This window comes from Melanostigma gelatinosum (assembly GCF_949748355.1).
Source record: "Melanostigma gelatinosum genome assembly, chromosome: 2".
In the NCBI taxonomy this organism is placed as follows: Eukaryota; Metazoa; Chordata; class Actinopteri; order Perciformes; family Zoarcidae; genus Melanostigma; species Melanostigma gelatinosum.
Genome location: NC_136635.1, coordinates 10,063,865 through 10,078,560, shown reverse-complemented (window position 1 = coordinate 10,078,560; position 14,696 = coordinate 10,063,865). Strand labels below are relative to the sequence as shown.

Below are 14,696 nucleotides of genomic sequence, written 5' to 3'. Positions count from 1 at the left end.
GAGATACAATTATGCTTTTACTAACATTTATTCTATTATATATATTTAAACAAATATATAAAAGTCCATGAAATTAAGTCGGGAACACAGCTTTTCATCCCACCATGACGATAGTGACGAGGGATTTCACTACCCCATTATGAAGGCGAATGATCACCGGTGACACCCATGTTGGTGGTGTCCTGCTTTCACACAAACCCTCCAGTTACATCGACTGAATCTTGTTTTTCAACTGCATTTCCATCGTCAAATCTCTAAATCTAACAGAAATGGTGAAAGGAGTTGTTTCACAGTACATCTACAATAAATTAAAAAAGGTCTTTGACTAATCTTCAGGCCAGCGCTCTATCATGTTTGCCTTTTATGTTAGAGCCAACAGTAGAACAATGAAAGGAAATGAGACACGAGGAAAAGTCAGACTTGGATTAGGGCTGGTGTGGTTCATGGCTATGAGAGCGCCCCAAGACATTAATCATTATTGAATTAAATGTAAAACACAAGTTCTGGAAAGCTTTTGAACATGAAAGACAAAAGACTTCTTTCTCTGAGCAGAGTTGTTTTATTTAGGAGCCCCATCCAAAGCAAAGCACACCAAAACATTTCTCGTCACGTGCACATAACGCTCTAACATGAAAAACAAGCACTGGGATCAACAACACCACTTTGTGGATGAAACTATTCCAGTCCACAGGAGCGACAAGCTTCTGAAAAAAATAAAAATAACCTTCCACACACACACACACACTTGTGAACAAAACAGCAGAGGGGATCCGTCAGGCTCATGGAGAACTCATGCTGTTTTGTGCACAAACAACTGGATGCATTTTCTGACAAGGCTCAAAAGCAAACAACTGGATAGGTGAACTGTTGCAACATTCAGCTACAGAAAGAAAAGCAGAATGATTTTGTGATTATCCAAATATTAACTATCAAAACAAAGCTAGCAGATATTTTGAGCCAACAGGCCAGGAAAGGCAAGCGTGTACGTGCATACACACACAAACAGCAAGTGTCTATTCTGATACATACAGCTGGTTAGTGTACTTGTGTATATGAAGCTACCGTATGTCAAAAGGACAACACTTAAAAAGATTCTAGAAGTTGAATAGTAGTTACAGCTGACACTTTGCTACATCTCTAGCACTGATTCAACCTACCGGTACTTTACTAATCCTCAATCCTGCCATGGGAACGACCGGTAATGTCCAGGATCTTTACATTTTATACTGTGAAGCCATCGGCCGGCTATACTGTTGCTATTTAATAACGGGGCGTCCTGTGCAGGTTAAGACATATAGACTACAACATGAAGGTGTGGCAACTGAGGAGTTTATTTTCATCCAGATGATGTGGATACAGTATCATTTTATGAATACACTGTTTGATCTTAATTTAAATTTTGTCTGCACAAAATGTTACAAATCAATTTTTGGTATGATGAAAGGTACAAATATGATCAACTACATAAAGTGAACCTGGACAAAATCCTCCTTTCATCAGCAATTATGTTCGTGGACGGCCATGTTAATCCCATTTACACAAAACAGTTATTTTATTGTCCTTTGCTAGAAAATGCTGCTGCAGCTGTGCCATTTGTCTTACAAGCAGAGGGTTAATAACACATTCAAGCCAAAGGGAGACTGGCAAGTTTATGACCAAATGAAAAAGATAAATGCAAAAATAGGTTAATCTGAAACTTTCCAGTTGTTATTACGCATATTAGTAAGTGCTGAGAAAACCTGGAGTATTGCATCAGGGGGAGGCCAAACTTTAGATGACAGAAAACTGGATGCCGTGTTTGTTGAGGCGGTCCGTCAGTGTGGTTTTTGCAAAAGCAGCTCCTGGAGTATAAACTCCTCCCCTGGAAAAGAAGGATAAAAAAAAGAAAAGGAGTTTCAGACCCAAGAGTCATGAATTTTAACAAGTTCATTCTTAGATTACATGGATGTTTAAACACCAGACTGTTCGGAGGACCTGCTCCCAATATATCTCCCCCCCCCCCCCAAATGCTACACACTGTTCCTTAGGTAGTTCATGTTGTGTGCTGGATTTGTATTTGTGTGTCAATTAATTTCCAGGTCAGGAAGTAGATGTGAGAACTTACGTTTTGGGCAAGGCGGTGGGTTCGTTGAGGATTGTTAGAGCAGCCTGTACCATGGCGATGGGCGTGGCCACATATCCACACTCTGAGTAAGAAGAAAAAGACAATAGAATAACCACAACACACAACCAGGATGGTGTTGAACAGGCCAGACTGGGTACCTGGTCTGATTTGCATAATAACCAGCCTGAATAGAAACAACTAAATTGGTTGATGTTCATATTACTGCCATGTTGTCACAACTTCATTCCTGCATTCGTGGAGGGTTTAAAATATTTCACGCCAAACCATTTTAGGCGGGAAACCCAAGTATCTCTTTGCCACATCAAGTACAAAACCTACTATTCCACTAAGATTTCCAGTTACCTGGTCCCTGAACCAGTGTGCGGATCTTGCCGTCCGGTTTCCCCAGGGAGGGGTCCTGTCCCTCTGTGTAGCCCTCTCCATAGAAAGCAAACTGGAAGGATGACGCCTCCATCTAACACAAACATATCTCTCAATACAGAGAATCTTCTTTTCAGCATACGTTACCATCCAAACTAAATGGAACCACAGAAGAAGAGCATTAACTAATAGTATGAACCTTATTTTCTGGTCAGCACTTTACCTGCTTTCTAGTTGGTCCAGCCTTGGAGAAGAGTCCAAAGGAGAAGAACTCTGGGTGCTGAGGAGAGTACGAACAACAGACAGACATAAGCATGTAACCATCTCCCACCACACAGTATGTGTACTCAGACTTTTTAGTTTCAATAGTAGAGTATTCAGTTAAAGTCAGTTCACGCCATGTTTGTTTACCTTGATGAGTAGATTGCGTCCAAAGCTGAACTTTACGAAGATCCAGAACATCATGCCAGCAAACATCAGCTTGACGATGTTGCCGATACCTCCTACTCCTGCATACGCTCCATACTGAACCTGAAGTAAATACAAGTTGTATTTAATGCTCGACAAACATAGCAGAGCCAGTAATAAACACACCATAATGGTGCAATCTTGTCCTGAAAACAAGACGGTTGAGGTAGTGTCCCTGCACACCGCAATGACTCTTAAGGTCCGAAGCAAAAACGAATAATATTGAGAACGGGGGGGGGGGGGGGGGGGGGGGGATTTTCTTTGCATTAGTCATATCTGATCAAAATATCCTGTCCAAACCTATTTCATACAGTCTACACAAGTAAAATTTAAAAAAAATGGAACCAGATGTTTGCCACTAATCCCAACTTTTCCACATAAATATGGTTGGAAAAGCCTGATTAGCACAGTGTAGTTTAAAACCAGCTTTGCCCAAAAACCTAAAAGGTCACATCTGTGAAACTTCAACTGTAATTAGACACAGTAGGGTCTCCATGATGCTTTTCTACAAGAACGTTACTAAGAATTATCATCATCATTTTACAAGTGAATCATTAGAGCAGGGATTCCCAAAGTGGGGTGCGCGCACCCCTGGGGGTGCGCGAGCTGCCTCTAGGGGGTGCGCGAGAGGAAAAGTGTAATGGCGGTCTGATGGTGTAACAATATTAAATATTTAAAAAAAATGTAATTTTAATTTAAAAGGTGGGACATCTGAAGCTATCAGTCGTAAAAGAGGAGAGGGACAGAGAGAGAGAGAGGAATCGGAGGCGAGGGGAACGGAGAGGTGCAGCACAGACAAATCGGGAGCACATCGGCCCATCGCGGAGTCAAGGTGAAAAAGAGGAAACGAGAGAGAGCATCAGACTGGGAAAAAAAGAGGAAATATGATGAAAAGTATCTGTGTCTGGGCTTCACTTGGATTGGCAACGCAGATTCCCCAAAGCCACAGTGCGTGGTGTGCAGTGAGGTTCTGGCTAACAGTCTGAAGCTCTTATTTACGTCGCCACCTGAACACCAAGCATGCCAGTGCAAGTCAAAAGCCCCTTACATTGTTTATATCCAAATTGGAGGAGTTGACAAAACAGCCAAAAACAACTGGAGTCTCATTCATGTGTTGGTCTATAAATGACGCACTACGGGCTTCATATCTGGTTACAGAATAGCGAGAAAGGGGCTACCGCACACAATCGCCGAAGACGTGAGCTCGCCAGCTGCCAGAGAGATGGTGGAATGTATGATTGGGGAGAAAGAAGCAAAAAAGTTGGACATGATCCCGGTGTCCAACAACACTGTCGCGCCGCATCGATGCTTTGTCCGAAGACATCCTGGCTACATTAGTCGCTCATTAATTGTAAATTAAATGTGATAATCTGCCTCTGAGCCTGTGCGTGTGTCCTCGCCATCCGTATTGCTCTTTAAAAGTGACGCCTTGTGTCACTGAAAGATATTGAAACTTTGTTGCAGTGTTTCAGGGCGTTTTCACACCTTCAGTTCATTTGCTTTGTTCCGATTCAGGGATTAATATGATACAATGTTGCAGTTGCTCCTTTGTTCGGTTTGTGTAACACTGCAACATTTAACAGCGGACTAAATCTTGTAAACAAATGCCACGCGCGAGCAAACTGTTCTCTCATTGGTCCGATTCTTATGCGGCTATGAAGGCTTAAAAGGCTCTGTTGCTTCTTTTTTTTTAATTATTATTAAGGGGGGGGGGGGGGTGCGCGAACCCAGTCGGGATGTAGAAGGGGGTGCGCGGCCTAAAAAGTTTGGGAACCGCTGCATTAGAGGAATATTGTGTAAAATAAACACAGAAAATAAAGGCTGACCGGCTTTTCCTGATGTTCCTCCACCAGAAAGCGCTGAGTTCTCTTCACGACGGAGGGATCGGAGCCCATGAACGGCACCGTATACTGCTGGATCTCATTACTAAAGAACACATTTCCCCTACAAATACACAAATGCAAAGAAATACACTGAGAAAACACAATACTTTCAACAGCATGAAAGAGTAGTCCAACTTCAGAACATGCTGTTGCTCATACTGATGGTGGGATTCTGTACCAGACACTATATAGATATAGATAGATATATCTGTGTTGCCCATTCAAGCCTTGTTGTTCCAAAGGTTATCTAAACAGTCTGCGTTACCAAATCAAGAGGGCATCTTCCCAAGTTACAGTCTTTCCAAGTTACAGTCTTTCCAGTATAAAATCTCCCCTTTGTGTTTCCACACTGCTGTTGCTTTAAGAAAGACTTGACCGATGGTGAACCCATCCTCTCATGACTGATTAGGATACAACAAAGGTCTCCAGGAATGACATACTGGCTCCAAAAGGGCTTTTCAAATGTGTAGATTAGCCTACATTCATGTTTGAATGTAAACATACTATGTACTACATAATATTGACTTACCAACTTTGACAAACTGGCTGTGGAGGCGCCATTAAGAAACTGTAAAATATTTTATATACCTGCGTTTAAGCTTAGAGCCAACAGCAGGGAGAGGTTTGTGATTAAACTTCCTCCTGAGACTCTGGAGCTTCTGGCCGTCGGAAAAGCCGTAGATAGCAGACTGCCACGTGCCATCATGAATACATGCGCCCTGATAGAGGAAGACGGAGAGACAAACGTACACAAAGAGAGCAAAAAAAGAAGGAGAACATAAACAAAACAAGTCACATTTGAGATTAGGAGAAGATGAGGAGGAAAGTGGGTAATCAAGGAACAACAAGCTGGTTCATTGCTTGGACTTGTGGGTAATGTAGTTACATACATCATCGCCTGAGGCGACAGTCAGGAAGCTCTCCACTGCAGTCAGCGTTCCTGTGGGTGAACACGCATACACACACCGTGTTTTAGCAGAGACTAATATGACAATGAATGAATCACTATTAGCAGCAGAAAGAGTGTGAGTGGGCCGCTGCATGTCCGTCTCAGATGATGGGGTTCATTGCTCATGTGTGTTTCTGAGCACATACGTACCCTTGAACTGGTCCCTGGTGTAGAGGACTCCCATGTCCGCAGGTATGGAGTCGAATCCACAGCTGCCTATGATGTACACACCTTTCTCAGCTGCCTGGCTGCTGTAGTTCAACTGCATGCCCTCCAGAAACTGAATACAGACAGAAACACACAAATGTGGAACAGCAATGTAAAAGTAATTGTCTGTAATGTTTCCAATTAAACTGATTTTGATCAGCATGAAGCTATGGTGAACCCTCATCCTGTTGTATGAGGAGGGTGATGGGGTATTTTGTGTAGGTCTCAGAGAACCTGAAGGAGCTGAGACTGAGACACGCTGCATTACAAAGACCGGCATCTGACAGCGAGGGAAACTGCTGTCACATGCTGCAAAGTGAGAGATTATTTTGTCTAAGAGGCTCCAGCATGAAATGCAGCACGTCTCCCATTTAATTCAAACACACAAGCTGAACGTTAAGCCATCTTCAGGATTAGATCTATGTCGGGTCCACTTACAACATGCAGGGAGAGACAGAAGATTCAAATTCTTATTTAGCAATTCGATTAAAGTCAGTTATTTGGTAAAATAAATAGTGTGAAGGTCAGTAACTCAAACGTGTCTAATCTACACTATACGTTTTTAAATATATGCGTTTGAGTATCTAAAGTTATATTTAGGAGTAGCCCACAAGAGTTTAACCTTTTTAGAAAGTAACTTGAAATTATCTTTTCATTTATTTGTTTGCATTCAAATGTTCCATTTAAAACCCCACAATGTAATATGGCACTAAATGGGTTTAGTTTTGACAGATATTATTTGATGCAATTTTAACAATTAAAATTTGTCTAAGAAAAGCAAACAGTTGTTAATTTTGAGAGACCCGTCTTATTTTCTTCTTTGTACATTTACCATTTCTCTTTAAACTAAAATGCAACGTATATTTCATTCAATAGAATAAACAGTAGAATACTTGATTACTAAAATAATCGATGGTTGTCTTCCCTACCTAGAACGATCTTACAGTATGTAATGATTAATCTTGTGCACAGCACTATGAGCATACCTGAGGCTCTCCACTGATGTCAATATGGTGGGCTCCATTCTCCACACAGGCTTTGACCACTGGCTCACCATAGAACCTGTACTACACACACACACACACACACACACACAAACGGATCAATGCACTGGTCCACTTTTTCCTCCTGTCTCTCCTCCTTTGGTTGATGATCGATCAACTACAGTTCATGTTGGTCTGAGAGCTTGTCGATGAACACGTCTCCTCACACACAGAGGAAGACTCTTATTTCTGATGAAGAAAACCTGCAAAAGTTGATCACCCTACGTTGACTTAATTGATTATATGTTTATGCAGCACATATCTGGTATCAGAGAAGCAATTTTTACAGCATGCATGCAGTGACACTGACATACCAAGAACTTAAAGAAACATTTCTCAATCTCAGCTTTAATGTCTTGGGTAACCACGTCATGAAACGGTCAAAATCAGTTTCTTGCATTTCATATCAGAGATTCTTATGAGCTTTCTGTTTGTGTTCTTTAACAGTAATCTTCCTTTGGTTGACTGTTGGTACACGGCTGACTCAAGTATTACTACACAGACCGACTTGCAGAGCAAGGTACAGTCGCCCTACTTGACAATCCTTGTTTATGTTCCTTAGACTATTATGCAAGAGGTGTGGTTTACAGAATACCGTGTGGTCTTTTTCATCCTGGTAATAGATTTATCACATGCATGGCCTTGTATTGTCAACATAACAAAAACTCACACTGAACAGAACGACAACTCTTTTTGACTTAAACTTTGTGCCTCAGTTTTAACCAAGCTGGCAAAGTGCTGCTGTGTGAGAAACAGTGGCAGTTACTGCAGTGGAAGAACAAGACCCTGTTCTGGAAACCCACTTTTCATTCTGACTTTAATACAATACGACTTATTGTGTCCTGTAAGTCAGTAGCCCCCATTGTGTAAATGAAGGCTGCTCTCTCTGTGTGTGTGTGTGTGTGTGTGTGTGTGCGTGTGTGTGTGTGAGAGAGAGAAACAGAGCTATGTTGAGGAGATGGGAGACACCAACATGCCAATGTTGTGAGATGATGAGAAAAAAATAGTTTGTGTCATGTGACGGAGCAGGTTGTGTGCTGAAGAAGAACAATCCCAGGCGTCTACTTACAGGCCCCACACAGTTCAGAACAATTACAGCCTGTTTGCACATGGCTGCCAGAGAGTCTGGTTCCTCGACATCTGCCACGATAATGTCCACCTCTGACCTGAGCTCGGGCTTACCTGCAGACACACACACACACAGTTTTAAGGATAGGCTCTTAAGTGCGATAGCATATTTAGAACCAAATGTTTGCTATACAACTCTCAGTTTCTATCATAGTCCTCATAAATAAAAATATTCACGAGTTTATAAGTGGCCTAAAAAAGAAAGGAGTTGCTAAAACCATATAAGCCGTTTTAAAATGTGCCACTGTAACTCTTTGGGAGAAAAGGCAAATTTCGGTTTAAACAGACAAACTACAGTTTTCAGTGTTAACTGAAAGGCTTGTCGGGCTGCGTGTGTGTGCTGTCATGGAAGGGGAGTGGACAGTGAGCAGGTTTGTTCCATCAGCTGTTGTGCACTCCCTGAGGAGACAACAGAATAACTTTCTAATCCTCTGGAAACTCACATTCCTATCATGACAGCAGAATAGCTCTCCGGTGTTGATCTAGTGACAGACTTCATGTTCCATGTTTAGAGTGTTGCATGGATACAAATGATCAAACTGGAAAACTACTGGCATACTAAATATGTTCCCTAAATATTTGTTACACAGTCCACGAATTAATCGCAATCAGGTGAATTATATTTCTGTTTTTAGAGCTGAAATTACTCACCAATTAATCAATTAGTTAATCAAAGGAAAGTGAATAGCTACGTATTTTCAAAATGTATCAATCATTAAGTTATTTATAAAGCGAAAGGCAAAATGTTTGCTGGATACAGCTTTTCAAAAAGGGATCATTTCCAGTTTTTCTTGGTTTTGTGAACTTGTAAACTGAATAAATAGACTAGATTAAACAGAAAACCACGCAAATACATCAAAATGTGCTTTGTTGGTATTTTTAGGCTTAAAATAGATAAATCAATCAATTACTTCAATGACTCAATTTCGATCCTTAATAATGCAAATAGTGAAACTGAAAAGGTTCCTTTTTGTCGCAACCTCGCTTGTACTTTGTACCTCATGTTAAACGAATCACTATCAGCGAGCCCAGACAGATTAGTCGCCCGGAGTCGGAGTTAAGCCCGTTGCTTTAGAAATACAAAGTACTTTTGAAATATCAGCTAAAAAGGTGCAGTCCCACCAAATACAACATCCTTACATTTGACATACAGATTGAACATAATAATTGAGACGCTATCCCTGTTAGCAGGACCGTCAGTTCTAGAAACAATCGGCTTCAACGTGCACAACTAATGGGATCGTTTAAATACATACTGAGGACTGCGGCGGCCTGCTCCAGAACTTTTTCCAGCTTCTGCTTGCTCCGGCCTGCTACGGCCCACTTCAGGTTCCCTTTCGGACCCTCGGACACAGTCCGGGCCACCTCCTCCACCACAAACTGTCCCGTGAACCCAGAGGCTCCGAAGATAACCAGGTGGTAGGGCCTGTTGGATGATGTATCAACACGCGCCATAGTGACAGCTAACAGGCTGGAGGATCTCACTGCGACGGTACCTTCACCTCTCACAGAGACTGACTGGAGAGAGTACGACTGCGTGCTGCAGTTTTGACAGTGCTGCGTTCTACTTCCGTAGCAACATTATGCTAATATGCTAACAGCGGTACTTTTTTTTTGCTACCGAAACAGTTGCATATAAAGAAAGTGTGTTGCGTTCAGTGTTTTTTCCCAACAATGTATGTACTTCGAGTAATGCTATAAGCTAGTTGTGCTTTATTTATTTTTTACATTCGTATGTCAGTATGACAACTTCCTGGATTTTCTACCTGGGTTTTCTCATTGGCTTTAGTTGAAGTCGCCTGTCAATGACGACATTCACATGCGCCTGCAGCACCACGAGAGTTGCACAAATAACTGACGGGGGTCGGCTGCTCAATGTCACGGAGTTTTACCAGCAAACAGGCAGACAATAGCCACATGTATGTCACCAATGTGGTTATATTTGTATAAATATAGGATCATCTTCGATAAGGTATGTCTGTACGAAATTAAAACGTTTTAGTTGTAAGCGTACGGCTAGCCAGTCGGCTAACAACTTATATATTGTCAGTATTATGAAACTGCTCAACGCCTCCCCTTAACAGATTGTCTGCGAGGTTATTTTGTACTTCTTGGCGAACTTGTGAATATACAGGATTTAGGACCGCGAACGCTTCTCCAGTTAGGCCGATAGATTTAAGCCATCAAGTTTACCTTCCCACGTGCCAGTAGAACATATTAGACACAGTTTGGCATACGCGTGTTTTTGTATTACGATATTAACTTAATCACAAACATTTAAAGCCTGTCATTTATAATGTAGTATTCTATGTTGGTGTCAATTCAATGCCTGCTATTCCCCTTAACATCATTGGTTCCTTTTCCTCCCCATTCCCTCTAGGCAATGGCCTCTTGAAGGGGTCCCCAGACCTTCCTCCCCCTCTCCTCTGTAGTTACAGGTCCACCGCTCCACCATGTCTACCCAGATCTGTAGAGTGGTAGACCTGATGATGCGCTCTGCTTGCTGCCAGACCATCAGAAGTAGGTCCTGTTTACACAAAGCAGTGTTGGCCCCTGTGGGTCATTATGGCCTTTGTGTCCCTGGGGCTCCTATGCTTCATAGAAGGGCCTACAGCCGGGACTCTCTCTCTTCGGGTCCTGGTCGGCCCACACTGGGTCCAACCTCCCAACAGCCCCGTGCAGAGAGGACGTCCCCCTCCTCAGCACTCACACACCGGAACCTGTCTGCTGTAGCTGTACAGGTAGGCATTCGTCTTTGATCATCCACTTTCTTTTTTCATCTCCATGGTCTGACATTCTGTTTTATACAGGTGTGTTTCCTTTATTGTTGAGGTACACAACACATACATCTACTCAGCCAAGTATTGATAAAAATCTTGAGTTTGTGCAGTAAACTGAAAAAGATAATAAAGGAAATGATTGACAGTGGTTTCTGACACACTGAGCCTTTTCCACATATGATATCAATTGTTTTCACTCTCTTAAGTGCGTTGCTGTCTTTCTCCAGGGCCAATATCGTCCTCTGTGCCGGTACGACTTACTGGACCGTGGTGAGGTAGAGGAGAATGTACGCCGTGCTCAGGCCTGTAAACAAATTAGACACTTCATAGTGGACCCAGACCTGGCTGAATTGGTCACACAGCATCTCGGATCTGTGGATACTAAAAGTGTTATCTTCGACTGTAACCCAGGTATGTATTTGTACAAACACGGAGGAAAACTTAATGAATTCATGTTTGGTGTGTAACTTCAATAATATTTGGCACAAACATTGACAAACTAACCGAATATTTTTGGATTTGGGTGAAAAAGATAAAATATGTGCATTTATAAGTTAGAAGCACATTTTATTAGTCTTGTGTGTGTGTGAAACTACAATGAATTGATTTCTTAGGTCCGGGGGTGTTGACGAGGACACTGCTGAGTGCTGGTGCTCAGAGAGTTGTGGCTCTTGAAGGAGATAGGTTCTTCCTACATGATCTACAGGTAACACAAACATCTCTCTGCATCTAACGACGTTTTGTATCTTTACGCTGAATTCTACTCTCATGTTAATGATCAGATTTTATTTGTTAATTCATTAATTTTCCTTTTATGTAGCAGTTATTTAAATACATGATGTTTTCATGTTGTAGGAGTTGGAAGGTCATCTTGATGGTCAGCTGGAAGTGGTTCACTGTGACTATTTCAAACTAGACCCCATTGGCAGTGGAAACCTTAAACCCCCTGTGATGTTCACGGACAAACTGTTCACTGACCTGGGAATATCAGAAGCGAACTGGACTGATGGTGAGAGAAAAACAAACTAAGACACCACTGTGTTGCAAATTCAATCTCTCACAAATACATACACACAAAGAGGTTTCCTCTTGTTGAGCCTCTGGGTGCAAACAAATCCCACCTCCTTCATACAGTCAGTATAATCCTAAAGCTTAGAAATGCCTCATCATAAACATATATAACTACCGGTATAACTATTGACCTACATCAAGATCCACATTCAGTGGCTCACAGGTATCAAACATTTAGATGAATATGTTTAGAATAATAAATCACATTTCATCATTGTAATGACTTTGTATGTACCTTTTACACAATAACACACGTACCTGAATGTACGCTGATCTTCATCGGTAATGTGTTCATGCATGTGTCTTTCTAGACATCCCAGTGAGGGTAGTGGGTATCCTGCCTCTGCGTAATGATCGTGGAATGCTGCTGAAGATGGTTTATGCTTTGTTTGAACGGCTGTCTGTCTACAGATACGGAAGAATAGAGCTCAACCTCTTCATAAGCGAGAAGGAATACCTGGTAAAAGAACAAGAACATTATAAGCTCTGCATATGTAGAAATGACTTTGATCAAAGAGTCTTAACTGTGTGTGTGTGTGTGTGTGTGTGTGTGTCAGTCAGTCAGTCACCATGGGGATGGTTACATCCATGCTCATGCCTCTTGTTGTCATTTTGGGCAGCTTTAAACCAACTCAGATCTATGCTGAGGCTGTGGTTACACTTGACTTTTTAATGTGACCTTCGTGATCAGATGCGTCGGATCAGAATTCAGCTGTGTCTGCATCTGTGTGTCCACAATGCAACCTGCCTGATCAATCGGTCGCATTGAAAAGACGAGTGTAACCACAGTCTTAGTTACTGCTGCACTTATATCATCAGCTTTATTGATCTGTACTGAAAATAGTCATATTGCTGCTGACAACACAATCACTACTTAAAGCTGAGGGAAACAGTTGTCTGGTTACTTAAATGATAATCTGATTATGTGCCGTTCTTTGATCCTTGTGTAAAATATGTAACGCAGTTATGTATCCATCAGAAACTGGTGTCATGTCCGGGTGAAATGATGCAGTACAGAGCCTTCAGTGTCCTCTGGCAGATGGCCTGTGATATCGAACTACTGCACAAGGTACAGTATGAGAGACGGTGACAAATACAATACATTTGTGTCATAATGCTGATGTAATAAAACCAGTAATGTTGACATATAAACGGCTGTTTACAGCAAAAACTAAAAAAGCATTTTAAAGTTAAAAAAAGCATGTTGCAGTGTTTTGTTTTATGCTACCAAAGCTTTCATGTTTGCACACATTTTCAAAATAAAGAGGGTGAATGTGATAGTGTTCTAGTGGTCAACCTCCTCATTTCTGTCTGTGCAGGAGCCCTGGGAGTCATTTGTGAGGTCTTCAAAACAGAGAGTACCAAGCTCCAAGGGCAAGGTTAGGAAGAGAGTAACCTCAGTAGCAGCAATGTAAAGTGATTGTTGTCCGTTTTTAATAAAACCTCTCCCCTCAGCTTCCCAATGACCACTTGTGCCTGGTGCGTCTGCGTCCGCGGGCTGATCTGTTCTCTGCAGGCCTCACTCCGTCTAATGCTTCAACTCTGCTGATGATGGTCAAACAGTGTCTGGCAAAGAGGAAGGTCAAGCTCATGGACCGGCTCAAGTAAGCAATACACGCGTACAAAGCTATTGAGACAGGCCTGTAGTCAACACATTGTACATGTCGCATGAAAGAACTGCTCTTGGTGCGTCTGTACTAAGTGCATCCATACTATAATCGTATCATAGGCTGTTCCAGTCGACACGTTTTCCAACCTTATTTTCCTCTTGCTCATTCTCCCTCTCTTCTGTCTGTTCCTAGTCTGTGGTCTCCAGATAGTGGGAGTAAGCTGCTATCGGAGATGGGCATGCCGGAGGACATACTGACGGGGCATGTATATCCAGAGGAGTATCTTCGACTGTTCCAGCTGATGGACAAGAGTCAGGAGTTCACACAGAGCTGGCTTTATGAAGAGATTTTGGAGAACACACAGAGGGAGGGTTGGGGCTAATGATGGACACACAGGTCTTACTATTGTTTTATACAAATTGAATACAATGCATATGAGTTATATATGACCGTATGTATAATATAGTGATGATGCAATATAAAAAAAGAATGTGTAATGTATTAAAACAGGCACACAGAAGATGCATACGTTTGTGCACACATGCATACAAGAACAGAAAAAAAGTAGTAACAAGTGAAATGTTCATGAAATGGATGCAGCAGTGATTAAAAAAAAAAGTTGCAGAATAAAGGTCTGTATGTTCAAGGGGGCTGGGAAAAAAACAGCCTCATGGGTGCACCAGGTCACGCAAATTATATTTTGGTTCAGAAATGTGCATATTATCGAATGAGGTATGCGACTGCAGTTTTGCTGATGTAGTGGAGTGTGGCAGCAGTGTCACAACACAACATGTATCTTGTTGTGCATCATTTTCCAAACCTGTAATAACAGTGCAGGAAGAAGGTGGAAGCAAGTGTTTGTATTTATTTATATCCCTCGTGTGTTCGTACGATTTCAATGTCTGAAATGGCATGTCTTACGGACAGTGTTAGCTATGTGTGTAATATGATTTGTAAGAAAAACATTAAATCAGAATTTTTATATATGTGTGTGTGTGTGGGAGAACATGATATCAGCCCTGTTTTAGTAAGTGCTTGAACCTTCAATGCTCTTATTTAGAATTTATTACTC

General features: G+C 41.7%; 2 protein-coding genes across 2 annotated transcripts; one reads left to right on the top strand and one right to left on the bottom strand.

The window, feature by feature from the left end:
• Positions 1-542: 542 nt before the first annotated feature.
• On the bottom strand, positions 543-9,679 carry LOC306792891 (saccharopine dehydrogenase-like oxidoreductase). Its single transcript, XM_079290256.1, has 12 exons — positions 9,420-9,679; positions 8,105-8,217; positions 6,979-7,059; positions 5,936-6,065; positions 5,727-5,776; positions 5,425-5,555; positions 4,780-4,897; positions 2,897-3,016; positions 2,709-2,765; positions 2,468-2,579; positions 2,105-2,186; positions 543-1,861 (listed from the first exon to the last, which is right to left on the bottom strand). The coding sequence occupies exons 1-12, from the start codon at positions 9,616-9,618 to the stop codon at positions 1,771-1,773; spliced, it is 1,284 nt and encodes a 427-aa protein (XP_079146382.1). The 5' UTR covers positions 9,619-9,679; the 3' UTR covers positions 543-1,770.
• Positions 9,680-9,999: 320 nt separating this feature from the next.
• On the top strand, positions 10,000-14,612 carry tfb2m (transcription factor B2, mitochondrial). Its single transcript, XM_079287303.1, has 10 exons — positions 10,000-10,135; positions 10,544-10,904; positions 11,171-11,354; positions 11,558-11,649; positions 11,799-11,952; positions 12,326-12,474; positions 12,994-13,083; positions 13,334-13,393; positions 13,470-13,618; positions 13,817-14,612. Exons 2-10 carry the CDS (start codon positions 10,617-10,619, stop codon positions 14,004-14,006), a joined length of 1,356 nt encoding a protein of 451 aa, XP_079143429.1. The 5' UTR covers positions 10,000-10,135; positions 10,544-10,616; the 3' UTR covers positions 14,007-14,612.
• The last annotated feature ends 84 nt before the right edge of the window (positions 14,613-14,696 follow it).